Source organism: Maniola hyperantus, chromosome 3 (genome assembly GCF_902806685.2).
Source record: "Maniola hyperantus chromosome 3, iAphHyp1.2, whole genome shotgun sequence".
In the NCBI taxonomy this organism is placed as follows: Eukaryota; Metazoa; Arthropoda; class Insecta; order Lepidoptera; family Nymphalidae; genus Maniola; species Maniola hyperantus.
In genome coordinates, this window is record NC_048538.1 from 10,691,950 (window position 1) to 10,713,947 (window position 21,998).

General features: G+C 37.3%; 2 protein-coding genes across 8 annotated transcripts; one reads left to right on the forward strand and one right to left on the reverse strand.

Annotated features, from left to right (window-relative positions):
* The first annotated feature begins 1,761 nt into the window (after nucleotides 1-1,761).
* On the forward strand, nucleotides 1,762-13,809 carry phtm (cytochrome P450 enzyme phantom). Of its 7 annotated transcripts, none has more exons than XM_069509283.1 (9): nucleotides 3,893-3,971; nucleotides 7,146-7,466; nucleotides 8,101-8,246; nucleotides 10,016-10,215; nucleotides 10,727-11,177; nucleotides 11,546-11,692; nucleotides 12,110-12,284; nucleotides 12,861-12,918; nucleotides 13,506-13,635. In XM_069509283.1, the coding sequence occupies exons 1-8, from the start codon at nucleotides 3,908-3,910 to the stop codon at nucleotides 12,899-12,901; spliced, it is 1,545 nt and encodes a 514-aa protein (XP_069365384.1). In that variant the 5' UTR covers nucleotides 3,893-3,907; the 3' UTR covers nucleotides 12,902-12,918; nucleotides 13,506-13,635. The 7 variants fall into 7 exon arrangements, with proteins under 7 accessions (XP_069365381.1, XP_069365382.1, XP_069365384.1 ...); XM_069509284.1 differs by having other exon boundaries at nucleotides 12,861-12,922; nucleotides 13,506-13,595; XM_069509280.1 differs by lacking the exons at nucleotides 3,893-3,971; nucleotides 12,861-12,918 and adding an exon at nucleotides 1,762-1,869 and having other exon boundaries at nucleotides 13,506-13,809.
* A 2,193-nt stretch (nucleotides 13,810-16,002) lies between these two features.
* On the reverse strand, nucleotides 16,003-19,396 carry Cyp18a1 (Cytochrome P450 18a1). The gene is made up of 6 exons (XM_034984416.2): nucleotides 18,824-19,396; nucleotides 18,426-18,547; nucleotides 18,091-18,315; nucleotides 17,799-18,003; nucleotides 17,424-17,688; nucleotides 16,003-17,314 (listed from the first exon to the last, which is right to left on the reverse strand). Exons 1-6 carry the CDS (start codon nucleotides 19,206-19,208, stop codon nucleotides 16,894-16,896), a joined length of 1,623 nt encoding a protein of 540 aa, XP_034840307.1. The 5' UTR covers nucleotides 19,209-19,396; the 3' UTR covers nucleotides 16,003-16,893.
* Between the last annotated feature and the right edge of the window lie 2,602 nt (nucleotides 19,397-21,998).

Here is a 21,998-nt window from a genome sequence, read left to right on the forward strand (position 1 = left end):
GCAAATCGCTTTGTACGTGTCTTACTATACTTGTCTATACTATACTTGTCTTACTGTACGTGTTGACTATACTTACGTACCGGAAAAGTCATCTCTGTGGAAATAGTACTTAGTTCGGTGGTATATTTTCAGCACAGGCTAGCATGAATCGTCCCTCATGCGATGCTAGGAGTTGATCGTTACGATTGGTCCGATAACAGCAGCGCGGCCGCTGACCGGCCTTCACACTTCGCGCCGCTTGCGCTTGCGACTGCGCAGTGCGACCTCGATGTCCGGCACGCTGTTTAACTTAATTTGTGCATAACTACTCTTGACTGCATATTAGCCTAATGTAAGGATAGCCTAGTGGCTAACCACTAGGCTATCCGCCTCCGGCTAGTAATTGGAGGTCGGGGGTTCGATCCTGGGCACGCACCTCTAACTTTTCGGAGTTATGTCTGTTTTAGGTAATTAAATATGAAAACATCGTGAGGAAACCTACCTGAGAGTAACTGTCCAAAATGTTCTCAAAGGTATGTGGAGTCTGCCAATCCGCACTTAGCCAACGAGCTAGACTATGGCCAAAACCCTTCTCACTCTGAGAGGAGACGCGTGCCCTGTAGTGAGCTGACGATGGGTTGATCATGATGAAGGATACGCTGCACAAAGACAACGCAGCTTATTCTTCTCATCATCATTAATCCATAGACGTCCACGGCTGGACATAAGCCTCTTGTAGGGACTTCCACACGCCACGGTCTTGCTCAGCCTGAATGCAGTGACTCGTTCGATGTGTCTGTCCATCTAGTGGAGGGGTCTTCCAACGCTCCGCTTTCCGGTGCGAGGTCACCATTGTGGCACCTTAGGACCCCAACGCCTATCTGTTTTTCAAACTTTGTGCCTGCCCATTGCCACTTCAGCTTCGCAACCCGTTGAGCTATGTCGGTTACTCTGTTTCTCCTGCGACCTCTTGATTTCTGATTAGATCACGTAGAGAAACTCCAAGCATAGCTCTCGCCCTATCTTCCGCTGAGTGACTTATGTGGCCCATAATTATCAAACATGTTTCGGATCCATATGTCATCACTGGAAACACACACTGTTCGAAGACTTTGGTCTTCAAGCACTGAGGAATTTTTTATTATTAGTTTTACCCTCCACAGAACTATGAATTTTAGTAAAGCGCGCGCGCGCGTAAATCAAGCGCATGGATCATGTAGATTGTAAATAATTGAGTTACAGTTTAGAGTTTAGACCATGGATCATCAAACTTCATACATCTGGCGTCAAAAAAGCGCTCCTACCTAGTGATCATAAATAATAGTCACAAGCTATAGAATTAATAAATAAAATAAACGATTTGAGATAAAGTTATATAATACCTATCTACGTACCTATATCTACTTTGGAACGTAAACTACTACCAACGTAATAATATGACACAGATATCTATATTATTGACAGACAGAATAGGTCTGAAAATGCTTATTATTGAATGTCAAAAAGCATGGCTGATGAGCCATGTGCCTACCCACCTCCCTACGTACCACTTAGACTGAATCTATTTTGCGGGACATTGCTGCTCTAGTAACTAACAACTCTTCGATGAAGATGCATAACCAGATCACTAACAGCGATACGGTACATCACGTTAAACTTAAAGTATACATAATATTATGCGTAGGTACTTAAATTAAAGTTAGATTTTCCGAAAAATATTTTTAATGGGTAGGTAAGTATATGTGCTTAATATTTCCAGTGTGCACGCATTGTATTCGGTCATTCGAGTGACGGACACAGTCGCCTGCAGACCTATCGACGACTGTGTCAATTTTATTTTGTCCTCGGGTGGTGTTAGCGAACAACGTAAGTGAATATGAACGTGAATAAGTAAGTTAAACTGACCCATAAAACTTTTATGACTAATAAAATAAAAAAATAAATAAAAAGAGCCTTTATTGCAGTGTTAAGTATTTACAGGTTTTTCTTATTACTAGGTAAATAATGCATTGAATACTTAAAAATTATTGCATTAAGGATTATTTACATTAACATTTTTTGTTGTTTTTTATTTTATTTTATGTTCTGCGTGTCCATCGACATAGGCCTCCTCTAAACTTTTCCAAATGGTTCTATTTCTGGCTAACCTTGTCCACATACCACCAACCAAGTTTCTTATGTCATCCTCCCACCTTTTAAATTGTCTCCTCCTTCTTCTCTTTTTGTTTCTGGGGTACCATTCTAGAACTTTTATGGTCCATTTTTCTATGTTATCTCTTATCATGTGCCCTGACCATCTCCATTTTAATTGTTTTATTACTTTTTCTACATTCTTAAATTTTGTTTTTCCCTTTATGTCTTGTAGCTTTATTCTATCCCTTAGTCTAACACCTATTACACTTCTTTCCATAGAGTTTTGGCAAGTTTTTAAAGTTGTGAGATTTTTCTCAGTAAGGGCCCATGTTTGTGAACCGTAAGTTAGACATGGTAGTATACAAGTATTGAAAACCTTCGCTGAGCGACCAATATCTTTTCCAAGAGTTTGTCACCCTTCTGTCAATCTCTTTCGACATGCAGTCTTTGGTTGACAATAAATGGCCCAGATAGACATATTCTTCTACATACTCGATTGTTTTGTTATCTACTTTGATTTCTTTTTTGTCAGAGTTTGTCATTATTTTAGTTTTATTGACGTTCATTGTGAGGCCCACTTTAGCACTTTCGTCTGCTAACTGCTGCAGCATGTATTCTAGTTTCTTTGGGCATTCTGAGAATAGTACTAGGTCGTCTGCAAATCGCAAATGGTTGAGGTTTTCGCCATTTATATTAAGCCCCTCGTTTTCCCAAGCCAGACTCCTAAATACCATTTCTAATACAGCTGAAAACAGTTTGGGAGATATTGGATCTCCCTGTCTGACTCCCCTTTCTATTGGAAAAATGATTTTTGAATTTATACCTAATACTATGAGTTAATTACCCACTAAGTTTACTTGGGTTTTGCACCTCTGTCTGTCATCAGTAGGTACTCTTATTATAGTAGGTAGGTACTTACCCTTATTACAAATGCGAAAATGTGCCTGTTTGTTGGTTTCTTGGTTTGTTGGTTCGTCCTTCAATCACGTCGCAACGGTGCAACGGATTGTGGTTTTTTGCATGGGTATAGATAAAGACCTAGAGACTGGCATAGGCTACTTTTTATCCCGGAAAATCAAAGAGTTCCCACGGGAATTTTGAAAATCTAACTCCACGCGGACGAAGTTGCGGGCATCAGCTAGTAGACTTATAAATTTTGAAATTTTTAGAAAAATCTTAAAATTTAAAATTATTCTATATTTACATACAAAAGGATAGACTGTCTGATTGACCTTTCAACGTATATTAAATCTGCACATATAATCTTGTTAAATGTACCTATGTTAGATAATAATATCTATGTAACGACCCCCAATAAGACAGCATTAATGGAAAAACTAAGCGTAGCCAGGGCAAGTCAGCTAGTTTAATAATAAGTTTTATGTAAGACATTCAGAATGTACGACAGTGAAAATGTAAACAAATCTTATCTGAAACGGTCTGACTGGTCTGATCAAATCTAAGTCGGAGAAAATAGATAAGTAGGTACTAACTTAATAGTCGAGGACTCACAAAAGGAACGGTTGGCTAACTTTTTAACCAACTTCCAAGCATAGACTACATCACTGAACTTCAGATATCAACTCCTCAATCTTGATGCTGCAAGGTACTGAACTCCTCAGCCGTGGGGATTCGGGAATTTCTGATGTTGAATTAATATTTTAGGTATCAAGCAACGCAACAACAGCTTCCTCCGTTCACTACAACTCCAAGCTCCTCAAACCTGATGATGCAGGGTACATTACTCCTAAACCAATGAGATTTAAGATCTGTTCCTGGTAAAATAATATTGTAAATGCCGACCTTGTTATTGAATTCCAAGTCCCAACTAACCAACTCTACAGTCCTGATGCTGCAAGGTACTGAACCCTTAAGCCGTGTGGATTTAGAAAGTTTTAGTGGGGAATTGGGGCCGATTCTCTTGTACACAATTTCTAAACCAAACTAAATTAACAGGTCTAAATCTAGTGCTATCCTTTTCCGCAAGCAACATTATGAAAGGGATAGGAATAGATTTAGACGTGACATTTTAGTTTAGTTTAGAGATTGTATACAACGGAATTAGCCACATTGTTATTTTAGATACCAAGCGACTACTTACACTAAAAAGCCTAAAACTAAAAAAATAAAAAAAACGACTTCCAAAACCACTACAAAGTAAAAAATAATTTTTAATCCTACACGTGTATGTATGTTGAAGTCGGGCGAGCTTCACGCTTTGATTTTTAGTTTCTTATATTATGCAGTATGCTCGCCCGACTTCATACGGTTTTTTTAATAATTTTTTAAACTTTAAGGCTCATCCATAAACACTCAACACACGCTCAAACAAATCTCCCAATGTTGGGAACACGACGACGCAGATAAACTTTCAGCTTTTGTAAAATAACGAAGGTCTGGCACGCGCTGGCCCGCTCTCTATTAGTAAGAGATGCTGATTTCCTGTTATAATGTTTCCTGTATAAGAATCGAATCTGTAAAATTAATGAAAAAGTTCAGGCTCGCTTCGCTTATGCTAATTTATAGCTATTTATATCAGAAGAGGGCCACGCGCCTCGGGCCTCAGATAATCATAATCCGTCGCTGATCGAACGACATTTTTCATCGTCCAAAGTCTACGAAGAATAAAAACTGGTCTCGGACAAAAAATGGCCCTCTGCTTAACTCTGAATAGGTACCTAAGATTGATCTATGTACTGATTGCGAGACAAAACAAAACAGTACAGATTATCATTTTATTTTCCTCAATATCTACAGCATTCATAAATGTTAAATGAGTCCAGTGGTTTCTGGAATAATTAGCATAAATCTTTAAAACCTAAAACATTGTTATGCTCTGATAATATGAATCCCAAATTTTTTCATGAACCGCTCAGGCGCGTAGTGTCAGTTGTCACCCGTCGGCCCACGTGACTAGTAGATTGTTAAATATAGGCACCTGGCACTGGACTACTTCACTTCTCTTTATGATATCATCATTGTCAAGAATACTAGAGCCTCTGAATAAGTAAGGTTAGTCTATTGTACCTAGCTATATTATATTGTTTACTTGTCGACATTATTGCATCTGGTATATTATTATGTTTATTAAGCCTGCATGCCGAACTATGCCTCACATTCACGTGGGTTAAGCGTTTTTATATAGTTGGCAGCACTGCTCTGTTCATTGTAGATTTGTAAGGTTACACCTAATGAATGACATTGAAGATTGCATAGATCAAATGTTATCGAACCGTCGATATTCAACATCGATAAAATTCGATACGTTCTTATAGTATCAAATTATTATTGTTTGAATCAAAATCTTTTTATATTTTTGTTTTATCATAAATAGGTATCTCATATTTTTATTTCTATACTATAGAATATTTAAACTTTGATAGGTTAGATTATGCATACATTAATAGCACTGATCTCCACTGCTACGAGTACGCTGGACTTGCGATTGCCGACCTATTTTTGAAGCAACTTGATTTTTGCCATTTTGGCGCTGATAATAACAGTGAGCGTACTCGGAACTAAATATCAGTGATATCTGTCAACATAGTGCCAACACGAAGAATATTTGACACAAAGTATCAATTTTAGTGGGGCGCGGCGGGCGCTTCATATCAGCACAAAGAATAACTGTATTTTCTTGTACGGTGGTACGGAACCCTTCCTGTGCAAGTACGACTTGCACTTGACCGGTTCCTTCAATTTTTGTCTGTCTGCCCGTGCCCGTTTTACGCTGACGGACGGGACGGGCCAACTAAGTAGTACGTATAAAATAAACAGAGCAAACATTACGCAATTTCTAAACGTTATATATAAAGATTACGAGATAAACACTTTGTTTTGCTCATTCATACTTAAATATGGACAGGTCAAATGAATTATTAATCTCCGCCGGGAGGTTGTTAACATGCGTTATTTTTTTATCTTATTGGAATTTTTTACGATCCCAGCAAAATCGCGGGATGCTAAAAGTTCCATGGAATTGTTTTTCAATCTCGTAACTTGTTGTTTGTGATAATATAAGTGGTGTATATAACGCATTAGGTGGTGATCGGCGTCATAATATTATATTTTAGTAGCTGATGCTCACGACTTCATCTGCGTGGATTTAGATTTTTAAAAATGCCGTTGAAACTCTTTGATTTTCCGGGATGGAGAGTATGTCACTCTCCGTCCTTTTACTACTTACTACCTCTATGCCAAAAATCAAGTCGTTTCGTTGCTTATTTAGGGCGTGAAGGAAGGACAAACAAACACCCATTCGCATTTATAATAATATTAGTACTTTGATTGAGAAGTGCACACTGTGACTAATTCTGTTGTACACAATATACTCTACTAAACCAAACTAAAATGACAGGTTTGATCGATTGCTATCACTTTCACAATACCCCCTGTGGAAAAGGACATCACTTTTGATTTAGACCTGTCAATTTATTTTAGAGAATTTGGTTAACGGAATCATCCACATTTGTCGTTCGCTGACGCTGAGGCATTTTCTGATTGGCACAAAGTTACAGTTAAGTTCCCAAAATACTTTGCAATCGCCACAACACAGTGATGTACCTATCTGAAAAATTTGCATTCAGAATGCGTGGACCAAGCATAAAATGTATACCTACGTATCTACTACAGGGAATCCAAGTAACAATTGGGACTCAAAAGAAGGAAAAGCTTTAATTCTCAATTTTCACTGAAGCTGTATTAGCCTAATGGTCAAGATGTTCGCGTCCTAATCGGAGGTCGGTCGGGGGTTCGATCCCACTCTAACTTTTCGGAGTTATTAATTAAGAATGAAAACTTGCTTTAACGGTGAAGGACAATATTGGTAGAAAGCCTGGCTGCTTGAGAGTTCTCCATAATGTTCTCAAAGGTGTGTGAAGTGAAGTCTGCCAATCCGCACTTATACAGCGTGGTAGACTATTGCTAAAACCCTACTCATTCTGAGAGGATACCCGTGTTTTGTAGTGAGCCGGCCATGGGTTGATCATGATGATGATGACTAGCTTCCTATATACGATTTTTGTTTGTTTCAGATATGGATTTCATTCTTGTGTGGATTGTGGCATTCGTTTTGGGATTTTGGATATTTAAAAAGATCAACCAATGGAAAGAGTTGCCACCCGGCCCGTGGGGTCTCCCCATTGTGGGTTACCTGCCTTACCTTGACCGACATCACCCACATTTGACCCTGACTGAGCTATCGAAGCGATATGGTCCAATTTACAGCTTACAGATGGGAAGCATTTATACTGTGGTTCTGTCTGATCATCGATTAATTAGGGAAGCGTTTTCTAAGGACGCCTTCTCAGGACGTGCACCATTGTATTTGACGCATGGTATTATGAAAGGCAATGGTAAATATTATTTTCTTTCTTCGGTAGTGGCTCAAGTGTAACTTTTAATTTTCGTAAATCTGTCATTTAGTATGGGATCTAAGGCCGTGATTTGACATAAGTAAGGTTTCTTAAAATCCTGCCCGAATATTTTATTTTTAGGATATTATAAAGCTTCGTCAAGCTTAAATACAATTTTTAAGCTTTCTAGCTTTCGTTAAAATCGGTTATTGCCCGTTTCTAATCTATCTGTAATCTGTAGATAAGATACTTTGCAACGTTGTTATCTGTCAAAAACACCATACAATTTTAAACAAATAACAACGTTGCTTAGTAACTTATCTCCAGATTACGGATAGATTAAATATTGAATACGGACGTAGGTAAGTGGGGGCGTCAAGTCAGAAGTAACTGCATGCCACGCAGTACTTATCTATATTATTACTAGATAATGCCGGGGACTTCAACTGCGTGGATTTAGGTTTTTAAACATCCCATGGAAACTTTTTGATTTTGCAGGATTACATAAATGTCTATATGTGCTTCTCCGGAATGCGAGCTACCTCTGTACTTACCAGATTTCATCAAAATCGGTCTAACGGATAGGCCGTTAATAAAATCCCGTGGGAACTCTTTGCTTTTCCATATAATATAGGAATCATATGCGCCGAAGGAGCATTATGGAAAGATCAACGGAAGCTGGTGACGACATGGCTTAAAAGTTTTGGAATGAGCAAACATGGCGTAGTTCGTGAAAAGCTGGCGAGACGAATTTCAAGCGGAGTCCATGAATTGATTCAAGTAAGATAAAATAAAAGTATAGTTCGAAAAATGACTCCTCACGCGCCATTTTAACTCTATGGGTCAACTGTCATGTTAAAAGTACGGTTCACCTTTAAAATAAGAACTAAAATAGTACTTTTGACATAAAATTTGACACAAAAAGTTAAAATGGCGCGTGAGGATAGTAAATTTTACGCTTATAAATAAAGAAAATTGACATGTGAGTAGCATTGCAACGTATTACAATAAGCGGCCGAAAGTAATGTACATCGACCTTTAGAAGGAGAAAGCAGATATGTAGAGCGTTGTCCCTGTCGTTGAGACCGACAAAACGTCATATAAATATAAGTGACAGAGACAACGCTCTACAAAGCCGAAATGTCATTCTAAAGGCCGATGTGCATTACTTTCGGCCGCGAAATGTACGTTCCTATGTCAGGCATTATAATTTTATTTATCTAAAATCACACTGTATCATTATATCCATTGTTAAAACATTTATTATTGGCCGAGTGGAAGATTGGTCGCTATACTACGAGTAGGTACCAGCTGTTATATCATCCTAAAAAATTAACTCATTTATCTACTTCGTAATAAAAAGAAGCTACGTACCTTATCTAAGAAATAAAAACTGCAAATTATATTTTCGGAATTCAGCATTAATTATCTTAGGTGTTCTTAAAATAATCATCATACAATGCAAATCTTAGTTATTGAGTAATAATACCTAAAACAATATTGCAGATTAGTACTCGTCTTGAAGGTAAAATAAAAGCAAAAGTAAGTAGAATCGTTTTTGTTACTTATAAAATACAGCGTTATTTATTATTGAAAGCGACATTAAATGTTATACAACAAAAGCCGTCTTGCACTCGTTCATCTCCTTTTTTTACATAAGATTATAAAATTAGGAGGTAAGTATGTATAAGTTACTATAAAATATATTATATATTAAAGTTAAAAATATTCTGGGGGTTTATCTTGATACCTCATGAATGAGAAATCTAATGGGATTTAAAATCAGGTGTACCCTGGTGTATCCAAACTGGTTTGTTTATTCTAAATGCAGTATCTATAAGAAAAACCGGCCAAGTGCGAGTCAGGCTCGCGCAAAGAGGGTTCCGTAACTCAGTCGTATTTTTTCGACATTTTGCATGGTAACTCAAAAACTATGATGCATAAAATAAATAAAAATCAGTTTTAGAGTGCACAGGTGAAGACCTTTCATATGATACCCCACTTGATGTGGTTATCTTACTTCGAAAATTGAAAATACTAATTATTAGTTTATGACCACAAATTATTATTTTTTGTGATGTAACCACAAATTCACGGTTTTCAGATTTTTCCCGTAATGCCAGCTATAAGACCCACCTTCCTGCCAAATTTCATGATTCTAGGTCAACGGGAAGTACCCTGTAGGTTTCTTGACAGACAGACGGACAGACAGACAGACAGATAACAAAGTGATCCTATAGGGGTTCCGTTTTTCCTTTTGAGGTACGGAACCCGAAAAATAAAAATATCTACGTATCATGTATAAGAGATATAACGTATATGTATCTAAATTCTAAGCAAAGACTGGGCGCAAAAACGAACAAACACGTGTTGCTTTTGCAATATATTTGGAAGACGCTAATCTTTATTTTTGTAGGGAGCTAAACATTTTTATTTAACCATTAGTGTGAAACTAATGGTTAAATAAAAATCGTAAATTCGTTTTAAACAGCTAAAATCTTGCTGTAATGTAAAAAATTACATCGATGAAAAAATAATAACAATTACAGAACGTTAAAGAAACTCGTGGAACACCGATATCTCTACCGAGTATGATTTCAAATTCCTTGGGTAATGTCATCAATGATATAATTTTTGGATTCAAATTTCCACTAGACGATAAGACGTGGAATTGGTTCAGACAAATACAAGAAGAGGGCTGTCATGAAATGGGTGTAGCAGGCGTTGTGAATTTTTTACCTTTTGTGCGGTAAGCTCATTTTAATATTATGTTTTTATGGGAAATTGCGCTGAGTTTTGCGGTACTCGGGACAACACGAACAGTAAACGAATTTCAAGTGCCACTGACACTGAAACGTTATAAAAGACTAGCTGATCCCCGCGGCTTCGCTCACGTGGATCTAGGTTTTTAAAGATCCCGTATAGCCTATGTCACTCAGGAATAATGTAGCTTTCTACTGGTGAAAGAATTTTTAAAATCGGTTCAGTAGTTCCAGAGATTACCCCCTACAAACAAACTTAACGACATTACCTCTTTATATAATAGTATAGATAGTATAGATGAGACATATTCTATTTAGGATCGTCTTTTAATTATTTTCGTACATTTGGAAATAAGTAACAAGTATTGAAATATTATATTTTTTGATATACTACTATTCAGCATTTAAACTATCGTGAGTGATATTATTCATTATAAACATTTAAGTCGAATATATGTATAATCATACAATATTATCTGTTTGTTCAAAACATTTCAGATTTATATCTCCTTCAACACAAAAGACAATGCAACTGATAGTTCGCGGGCAAGCTCAAACGCATAGACTATACGGTAGTATTATAGCCACGCGTCGAAAGATTCTGGGCTTGGAAATCCCTCCAGGATCTGAATACAGTGACCACGCAAATATATTTAATGAGCATCATGAAGGTTTCGTCAAATGTATAAAATATAGTAAACATACACCGAATGCTGAAGTGCACTTTTTCGACCCCAAAGTACTCATTCCTTCAAAAGATGAATGTATTTTGGACAGTTTTCTGGCTGAACAAAAGAGGCGATATGAGAATGGAGATGAAAACGCTCACTTTATGAGAGACGAGCAGATGCATTATCTTTTAGCTGACATGTTTGGTGCGGGTCTGGATACTACGGCTGTTACTTTTTCGTGGGTTTTATTATACTTGGCCCTGTATACTGAAGTACAAGTAAGTGTTTTTATATTATGTTGTTTTTATATTATTACTAATATAATAAATAGTTGAAATTTAGAATTGTAACGCAGAAGTGGGTTACGCCAAAAAGCCTAAAAACCTAGTGCAAAACGTTCATTTTCTTAACAAACAAGTCACAAAAATCGTATGATGACAAAAAGGAGCGTTAAATGCATATGCAAATACACTCACTCCGCCTTCACAATATGGGAACGTATTTAATTTTTAATTTACCTTGGGGCTTCAAGGCGTTAATATTCTAAGGGATGAATGATGTACCTAGAGGAAACTCCTAAAATAAATGATGCGACTAAGGTTTGAATCTTACATGGTATACGCATAAAATATGTTATTTTGTCCAGGAAAAAGTGCGAGAGGAAATATTAACAGTGTACCCGGAGGAATGTGCGGTTGATAGTTCAAAACTGCCTTATCTCATGGCAGTGATCTGCGAGACTCAACGTGTAAGATCGATTGTACCTGTAGGCATACCTCATGGATGTATACAAGTACGTACCAACAATTTATATAGGCGCTTACGTAACTTACGACCGGACTCAGAGTCGCTTAATCGTTACTTAAGGCATGAATTAGTATGGATAAGGATTTTTTTAGTAAAAATTTTGTCTTGACAAGTAGGTATAATGAATCTAGATGATGTTTAGGATCCCATGATGCAGCCGAGAGGTGGCCATAGGGACTCATCCCTACCCACCATAACTCCGTCATGTTGAGGCTCGTCATAGGTATTATGAATCTAGATGATGTCTAGGATCCCATGATTGAGCCGGGAGGTGGCCATTGGGACTTCTGAAGTAACCATCATAACACCGTCGTGTTTGGTCTCTTAACATATTCGTTTTAGATCAAAGCTAAACTAAAAGTTTTAAAAAGGTTATTTAATTGAGAATATTAATTATTATTAGGACACTTTCTTGGGAAATTACCGAATACCCGTGGGAACAATGGTCATACCGTTGCAGTGGGCAATTCACATGGATCCAGATGTTTGGGAAGATCCTGAAAGCTTCAATCCAAAAAGATTTCTTGACGAACACGGAGAGTTGTTAAAGCCTCAAGAGTTCATACCTTTTCAAACTGGTAAGTTCTGTGTTAAAGTAGACGGTTAGGAATGAAACATTGGAATGAGTATTATAATATTCACATTGTTTAACGCCAGCAACACAATAAGTAATATTGTAAAGGCGAAAGTTTGTGTGTATGCTTGCTATTGTTTCACGAAAAATTATTGGACGAAAAATTTGGAATGGAGATAGATTATCTAGGCTACTTTTAATTCCGGAAATTAATGAGTTCCCATGGAATTATTAAAAACTTATGTCCACGCGAAAGAAGTCGTGGGCATGAGGTAGTAACAAATATATTCCTCTATTTCAACATGACAAGGAAGAGAAGGTTCCATAACCTTATGATCATCGGTTGTTTGACTCTTGGCTTTGCAACAAGTAAGTAGGTTTATATAATAATCTTAATAATGATATTATTATTAATGTGAAAGTTTGGATGTTTGTTACTACTTCACGCCACAATGACTGAACCGATTGAGCTGAAATTTGGAATGGAGATAGCTTATACCCTAAATTAGTACATAGGATACTTTTTATTCCGGAAAATCAAAAGTTTCCGCGGAATCTTTGAAAACCTATATCCACGCAGGTGAAGTCACCGTCACCGAACACCACACACCGTCACACTGAATTGAACCTGACGTTACGTAAGTATGTTGATATCTCGTTGATATTTATTTATTCTAAGACTAGCTGACCCGCCCCGGCTTAGCTCGGGTGGAATTTAGAAAATCGGCGTGGGGGTAGAATTTTCAAAAATCCTGAAATAGGTACGGTCTACTACCTACGTTTTTTTATTTTGTAACCGAAAATCCAAATATTAATTTTCATGGAAATAACTTGAAAAATGACGGATTTTCATACAAACTTTCATCTCTTATTTAACCCTCTTGGCAGTTGAATTTTCAAAAATCGTGAAGTTCGTATTTCTTATTTTTAACCGAAAGCCTGTATAGTGTATACCTACCAATTTTCATCGATGTAACTTTAAAAATGACGTACTTTCATACAAATATCCATCCCCCATTTAACCCCCTTAGGGGACAGATTTCGAAAAATCCTTTCTTAGTGGAAACCTAATTTTTACAAAGAACACTCCCTCCAAATTTCATGTCTCTAGGATCAGTGGTTTAGGCTGTGCGTTGATATATAAGTCAGTCAATCAGGACTTTGAATTTTATATATAATAGATATGCTATTACTTAGTGGAGTTTAATTTTACAAATAATTTTAGGTAAACGAATGTGCCCTGGAGATGAACTCTCACGTATGTTAACAGTTGGCCTCTTAGTTCGTCTTCTAAGAGCGTTTAGAATCCATCTATCTTCAGAACCACCAACGGCTGAACAAATGAAGGGCGAAGTAGGCCTTGTCTTGACACCACCAGAGGTTTTATATATTTGCAACCCTATTAATTAAAGGAAATTGCAGCCGTCAAATGTTACTAGCAAGATTGTGCATTTTAAATAGTCTAAGAAATTAAATGTAGAAAGTAATAAAATAGCTTCTTTAGAATAATGGAAATAAAAATTGTAATATACCTACTTATGTTGTTTATTTTACTAAATCTTAATAGGTACCTGTTAATAAGTATAATTTGTTTCATTGATTCTATTCATTTTCAAGATTTTCTTCTTAGAGAAATATCTAACTGAAGAATGGTTACTGAAACGTACTTATTTTAAGACAAAGAGCGTTTCGAAAGCTAGATTTTTTTGACACAGGTAGGTATGACATGGAGTAGGATATGATATTACATACAAATGTTTGATGAAACCGTCAAGGTAAGACCTTCGTTGTTTTATAAAAGCTGAAAAATTCTCTGCGTATTGTCCGTGACACAGGGAGGGACGATATGGATGATATGGACGATCCGCAACTATGAACTTTGGATCATGGTGGCTTTGACAGATATCTAACAGGTAAAAAATCGTACGTCAAAGTATAAAGTGTAATATTTTTATGTTTCTACGGAATAGTATTAGAAATCACGTCATGCATTGCCAGACACTTAGTGTCGTGGCAACCCCCTGCCAGACACACCTCGACCGATTTTGAAGAAGTGTGATAAGTACAGTTTTTTAGTGGATTTCGTTGCAGTTTTTATGAACATTTAAGAACATTTCACGTGGAATTTTTTGTTTAGTTAATAATATATCATATTACATAACATCAACATTTTCTTAATACCCCATGCAAAGCTAGAGTCAGTCGCACGCAGCTAAACACTTTTATAAGAACTAAAGATTTTTGTCAAAATTATGATATTAAATGCAAGAATTTGTAGAACAGGAACTTTGTAAATAGGTACATCAGGCGACGTTATCTAACCCATCTACCAGGTAATGGTGAAATAGTTTCATAGTTTAGCTTTCGCAAACAATAGGTAAAAGGTTGAATTAGGACTTGAACCGGCCGGGCCCTCGGAACTCAGATAGGCATCCTAGATTATGTTTATACATACAAAATAGAATATTTAAGTAAATACGAGTAGCTACAAGCACTGGCGTGTATAGTACGCGACAGGTCTAGATGGTAATCGGGAAGGGAACGCCCCGCACACCCGCACAGCCCGCGCGCCAACCCGGTGCGGGCGAGTGGAGGTGACGTGCGGGTACCCGCCCCCCGCCTGATACCCCGATTGGCATGACTATACATGATTTGGAGCCAGGGTAGGTGTGTATCTATTTATTGGCCGCATAAAAAAATAACCGTTGAGCTGTCACAACTTGGGTAAGCATTGTTTTTACGCCTCTATGACCTGCTCGCCACTGGCTATAGGAGAATTAAAGCTATTTGTAACTGCCCACTGTAATCGTGGGGGTAACGACCTAGATATTGTATCTACCAGGAATGAACTTAGTCATTTTACTTCAGGACCTAACTCCTCAACCTGATGCTGCGGAGGTACTACGCTCCTAAACCGTGTGAACTAAAGATCTGGCGATTGTGAATAGATATTTTGGCTACCAGGCATAAACTTTATCACTCTAGCCCATGTTCCAACTCCTTAACCTGACATTTGCTGTGGTACTGACCGTCTAAATCGCGAAGAATCAGGATTTGACCTACCGTTCCGACTCGATATGCGTAATCAATAACTTATTTTTGAAATTCTTATTAGTCCATATCCATACTAATATTATAAATGCGAAAGTGTGTCTGTATGTCTGTTAGCCTTTCACGGCCCATCCGGTCAACCAATTTTGACGAAATTTGGTACAGAGATAGCCTGCATCCCGGGGAGGGACTTAAGCTATTTTTGATCCAGGAAAATCAAAGAGTTCTCACAGGGTTTCTAAAAAATCTAAACCCACGTGGACGTAAGTAGTATTTAATAAGTTTTTAACGAAAAAATACTTATTTGTAAGACTTATTACCTACTAATATTGCATACCTACCTTTCACTCTCCCTGACTACGGAAAAGATAGGTAAAGGATTTTCGGAATATACCTAATTAATGTATTAAGTAGTTGATAAAATGGGCAGATTACACCTACCGAGTAGTGAAGCGAGACAGTAAAATGTCACTCGGCCGAGACAGTGCTGTGGCTGAGAAATTGCGGCGAAATTGCACTCGTCATAGTGTTTATACCAACCGAGTAGGTACTCGGCCGAGGACACTGACTTGCCACTGTACTCGGTAGGTGTAATCTGCCCATAAGAGATTCGTCAATAGGTACAGAAATGAATCGGAAAAGGTAATAATATTATAAAAATTAAAGATATCTTCATATGAAATTATCATCATTTATTCCAAACTACAATCTTGTGATCCACTAAAAGTACTTATTGCAATATTTACAAAGCTAGCGTAAATAATGGTTTTAGGAGAAAAGCAAATTTATTACAATTCTAATTATTTTTTCAACCAAGAAAATGTTGCACAGTGTATCATTGATTGTTTGATTGAACATGATTCTTCAAAACTCAAAACACTCGAATTTATTAAAAGCAACTTGGTTGCGAACTATTTTTCTGATATAAAAGGTATCAAAATTTCAAATCGTCAGTTAAGTTACAAAATTAAAAATAATAATCTACTTATAGCGACAGAGTTTACCGCTCTTAGACTAGTTGTTGGTTCTACGCTACCATGGAATGTTACTTAGTATACTCATGATAGGTACATATTTAACTAGAAATGTAAAAATGAACACGTACAAACCTTAACAAAATACTAATGTATACTCACACGTAACATGAGATCACACTCAACAGACAACACTCTCAAGTGATACTTACTAATAAATAACGATAATAATTATACATTTATTTTGGTATAGGGAACTAGAGCTTAAAGATGTCAGTGAACTAACTACATTTCGTTACGAAACTGCTTCATTCGATGTATGTGATTAACGACGATCTCATAGATCGAAAACCTATACATAATACTGAAGATATAAAATAACAATTTATAATCTCAACGATGGGAATTTTCAATACACCTAAAGTAAAGTTCGATTACTATTTTATTGAACACTTTATGCACAGCCTAGACGATCGCTGGAGCGACGTCGTCACTTACTAGTTAACTTAAATTAAATTTGTCATCGATGCGCTCTAAAACGAGTGATCACGGAATACTGGTGGGTATGTAGTGGCGTAGCGCGCGCGCTCAGTGGGCGCCGACGTGACGCAAGTGCGGGTGGTCGAGCGCGGCGACGGCGGGCGGCGCGGGCAGCGCGCGCTCCACGAACTTCACGCGGAAAGCTTTCGGCGCGATCGTAGCGCCCACCGTACCCTCCAGCGACGGCGGCGCGGCGCCCGCCTCCGTCTCCACGTCGAACTGGTGCATCATGCTCGCGAAGAACATGAACATTTCCATGCGGGCCAGAACGTCCCCCAAGCACATCCGCCTCCCGACTCCGAAGGGCATGAAAAATTCCGGTCGTTTAATTTTACCGTTTTCATCTATAAACCTACTCGGGTTGAATTTATTTGGCTCTTCCCAAAGGTTTGGATCCATGTGGACGCAATTGATTAGCGGCACGACCTGTGATCCCGCAGGAATTGTGTAACCGTTAAGATGGACGTCCCTGTAAAAGATTATTATGATTAGTACTTCGCTAAGTCTATAAAGGGCTTTGAAATAAGAGAAGTCATTAAAAAAATTGATTTCGAATATAAAGAAATGTGTCTACTCACTTTGTAGGGGAGTGTGTTGTAGCTAGGGGCACGATGCTTGACATTCGTAAAGTTTCAAGTATAGTTGTTTCAGTGTAAGGAAGATTTGGCATATCTTCTATCGTAGGCAGACGCTCGCGGCCAACAACAGAATCAAGTTCTTCCTGCACGCGACGTTTAACATCTGGGTTCCTCAACATGAAGACAATCATCCACAGCAACGACGATTTAATGGTTTCCATGCCAGCAGAAAATAGATCACCAAGTATTTGTTTGATTTGCAATTCTGAAATAAACCAAAAAAATAAAGTTTTGTTTTTCAATGGGAAATTATAAAGGAACAACACTTTTAATTTGAACTGACACTATACATTATTTTTGTGTCAATAAACTTACCATGATCTCTGCCTTCAAATAAATCCCCTTCTCTGCCTTCCCTTTTAGCCTTTTCTATTTCAATTAAATATACATCAATCAAATCTCTAGCATTGTCCATATCAAGAGTGTTCCGGTGCTCGTCAATCAACGTTTGATAGAAAGCAAACATTTCTTCGCGATTTCTTGCCACTTTTTCTTGCACTTGTGCTTTACCAGGAAGATACTGCACAAACATTAAGAAAATATTAATTTTACTCTATTACAATTAAAAAAACAAGATTTTTTAGACTGATTGATCTAAATTACTTACGTTATAAAGAGGTATGTATTCTCCATAGTGAATTTCTCCGAAAAGCCTCATGCCTTCTTCGATTAAATGGTTAAGTCTTGCGAAACGAGCATCCCCGCGACTGAAGTGTACTGACATTGTAATTCCGCAAATCACATTCGATACACCTAAAGCAAGCAGTGGATTTGCATCTACTGCTTCGCCTTCCGTACGTTGCAGATTGTCTATCAATTCGTGAACTTCGCTCTAAAGAAGAAAAGAGTTTGTTAATATTTAAGGCACAATATTTTATAATTAAGAAATCATTTTTGATTTTATGATTCTTTTGTTTACGCACTCAAAAAACAGGTAGATACCTTAATTCTCGCCTCCATGATTTTCTTTCCATTGCCCATGTAAGTCATGCCAAATTCACGAAGTTTTTCGTGCAAGAACCGGCGCTGGTTTTTCCAAAGACGGCCCTCGCTATTGATGATACCTGTGTACAGGGAGGAGATAAGAAACTGTTTATGGGCGGTGCTTTTCGGAGCCAGGGAGCTAATGGGCCGTATTTACATGCAACTCTATTATATTATACTCCATCGTAATTTTTTTTAGTTTTGAAGTTATCATTTTTCTATGAAACACTTTATTATTAGACAATTACCAAAATATGGGATATATAATATGTTTTATAACAGACTCAGGGGTACAATGTTTATTATAAATAGGTACAATTATTTTACAGTATCATTACACAAAATCATTTACTTACCAAGACCATCCAAAATATTCATGAGTGGAGTGCTCGGTCGACCGGTAAACTCTTCCCGGCGAAATGCTTCCCTGATCAACTTGTAGTCACTCATCACAATAGTTAGCTTATTTCCAAGACGTGTAGAGAACAGTGCACCATAACTTTTAGCGAGCTCCAAGAAGGTTTTGTGGCGTACTCCGAGGAAGGGAAGGTAGCCGACGACGGGTGGACTCCACGGTCCGGGCGGCAGCTTTCGGCTTTCACGCACTAAATTTATTAGCCGCATCGCCAAAAACATCACGCCGACCGTCAGCAGCAACGGCAGCGTCGTACGCGAAGAACAGTAGCTCACCACTTGCCACAGCGCCCACAGGAGCTTAGAGTTCGTTAGCATTGATATCATTTTGAAACTTATTTTGTATTTATTTCCGTAATGATAAGCTTTTTAAAAGTCAACTGAACGTAACATTAGTGTTCGGATTGTGATCGCGATAGCGCGGTGTCTCACACACTGCTAATCGTATACCGCGTGCGAGTGTCGTGTGCGCACTGGCCCGGCGCTGGTGTGGCCTTGCGAATAAATACGCGCGGGTGGCGCGCGCGCAGGTTCGTCCCACCGGCACTCCTCTCTCCGTCGCTTTTCCGTTGACCGGTCCGCTACGAAGCGTAGCACTCGTCGTAGAGGCACTCTTCATTTCAGAATATAGTGAAATGCTTTCCTTTCACTTAATTACTTTCGATTTTGGAACTAGCTAAGATGAGAAAATATTATTTTCGGCGTAGTAAGTAAATTTGAAAAATCGTTTCGTTTAAGTGAATACGTAGTAGCAAGAGTTTGTATCTGTATCTACTAGCAAGCGTCATATTTGGCGAGGGGTGAGAGGGGCCAGCGAGATCGCGCGGGTGTGCATGCAGATGATAAGATTAACGAATTGCGTAAGTGCGAAGCAAGGTGATGGCGGGTCGACGACTCAAGCCGGAGAGCCTTGGGCGAAGTTCTACGCGGCTCGACCTCTAAGCGACACTTAAGTATAGCGCTCGAAAACATTCATCTCTGATTTTTGCATATCTATTAATAAATTTCTATACTAAAACACATAATGGACAGCTTAATATGTAGTGTTAATACTTTCCGCATATATAATATTTAGTTCCAATCTAAGTTGGAATATATTCTGCACTTTTTATTCTTATCTTCTATGCAAATTATAAAAAAAGACTTGTCCCGATTGACTGACTGACTGAACTACCAATGCACAACCTAAGCCGCTAGGGTTAAAAACGTATTTAACACAAGGTTCTTTTTATGATGTATAGGCACTTAAGTATAAAAGAATTTTCGGAAATTCCACCGGGGGTTAAATAGAAGCTGAAAGTTTTATGAAAGTTAAAGTACTAACAAAACTGGTTATTGGGTTTTCGGTTAAAAATAAAAAAAATTTTTTTTCATTTTTTTTCATTTCGCCGATTTTCAAAAGATCCTCTCAAACAAAGCAGGGCGTATCAGGCAGTTAAATATAAAGCCATAAAAATGTAAATATACTATAGCAGAATACAGACATGTTTTAATATAATTAAATACTTACATTAATGCCTCGAAGGCAATTATATTAACGAGGAATGTAAAATATTAAGAGATTGAAATCAGTGCAATAATGCAAGAAAATAATGAGTGGCTTCCGTCTTCAAACATAATAAAAATACTGTATTTAAATAAACTAGATTTTGCTTGATTTAACACTACCTATACATAATATTACTAGGTATATTTTAGAAACAGTGTGTTAACCATTACTATTTTATATCAAAAAATTACAATATTACGAATCTCTTTCTTTATATGATACTACCCAGCTACTACTACTACGCTTAAAACAATATCTAAAACCATTTTCACATTGTTGCCTTTCTAATGGTTTTGGGCACATCCGTTGGACAGTTTCAAAGTCTATAACGGACACAGGTAGAAACATTTTTGTGTTTTATATATGTAGATAGTATTGTGAAATACAAAACAAAAAGGTAAGTACTCAGTCCTATTTACTGCGCAGTTCTGCAAATTCGGATTGGTATACAACTCTATTTGAATTAGATAAGGATGATATTTAACATTCATCAATTATTATTTATCAGTGCTCTAGCACGCGAGCGGAATAGCTTGGTCTGTGTTCCAAGACAAGACAAGGATTTTCAAGAATGCAACATGGCAAACAACGGTTTTAATAATTTTAAAAGCGTTCCATTTTCAATAGAAGAAAATGTGAAACAAAATCTTAGTGTTACCTACTTTAAAAAATTATGCAAAACCGTACCTATTCATTTTTAGGGTTCCGTGCCTCGAAAGGAAACAAGGAACCCTAATAGGATCATGTCTTCGTTGTCAGTCTGTCTGTCTATCTGTCTAGTATAGTATACCTACTGGATACATTTCAAAAAAAAATTTGATTAGAAAAATACTTATAGACCTATTCCATAGTGCGCCGGCCGGTACCTCCTACGGCATCCATGGAAAATAAATTATAGATAGCAGTGAATTTAATTGGCTTTAAGTACAAAGATTTTAGGTTTATTTTTAAAAGATATTTTTAATTACAAAATATTAAAATAAGCTTGTAGGTGTTAATTCTAAATATTATAATATTGAAAAGGAGAGGTGGCAGGGAGCCCAAGGTTTACTTTGCTTAGGGTCATCTATAACGGCTTAATCCGGCCCTGAGCACATTTCATATTTGCATAATTACTAATGTTAATTAATTAATAATGCGTAGGCACGCTTTGTCTTTCAAACGAGTATATTATTTGCACCAGAGTTGAACAAACATAGTAGTACGATAAGGTATAGCTACTAACTAATAGAGCAGTTAATATTATGATTTTCGACATAAGTAGATTAAGTTCACAAATCATGTATCGTACGCCGTACTCGGCCAAAAGAGCAACGACCGTCCCTTTCAATCTATCATTGTACCTACACTTAGCTCATATTATAAATAGTGGCAAATAGCGAGTGCATATTCCGTTCACTAGACTAGATGTGAACTTAAATACAACGTAGACTAAATAAGCTTAAGGAAAATATTTAAAGTACTCTACAATCCGTTGTTACTTTCAGCTCCTATAAAGCATTTTAAAATATAACACTTAATTTTACTTCTAAATTTTTTTAAAGAAAAGTTTCTTATTCCTAGGCAGA

What these genes read in the sequence shown, in the direction of transcription:
- phtm (XM_069509279.1), top strand. Translation starts at nt 3,908, where the DNA reads ATGCCGACCTTGTTATTGAATTCCAAGTCCCAACTAACCAACTCTACA. An exon ending in AATTTTTTACCTTTTGTGCG is followed by an intron (nt 10,216 to 10,726) that starts GTAAGCTCATTT and finishes AAAACATTTCAG; the next exon opens with ATTTATATCTCCTTCAACAC. An exon ending in TACCTCATGGATGTATACAA is followed by an intron (nt 11,693 to 12,109) that starts GTACGTACCAAC and finishes AATTATTATTAG; the next exon opens with GACACTTTCTTGGGAAATTA.
- Cyp18a1 (XM_034984416.2), bottom strand. Translation starts at nt 19,208, where the DNA reads ATGATATCAATGCTAACGAACTCTAAGCTCCTGTGGGCGCTGTGGCAA. An exon ending in AATACATACCTCTTTATAAC is followed by an intron (nt 18,004 to 18,090) that starts GTAAGTAATTTA and finishes ATGTTTGTGCAG; the next exon opens with TATCTTCCTGGTAAAGCACA. An exon ending in ACAACACACTCCCCTACAAA is followed by an intron (nt 17,315 to 17,423) that starts GTGAGTAGACAC and finishes AATCTTTTACAG; the next exon opens with GGACGTCCATCTTAACGGTT.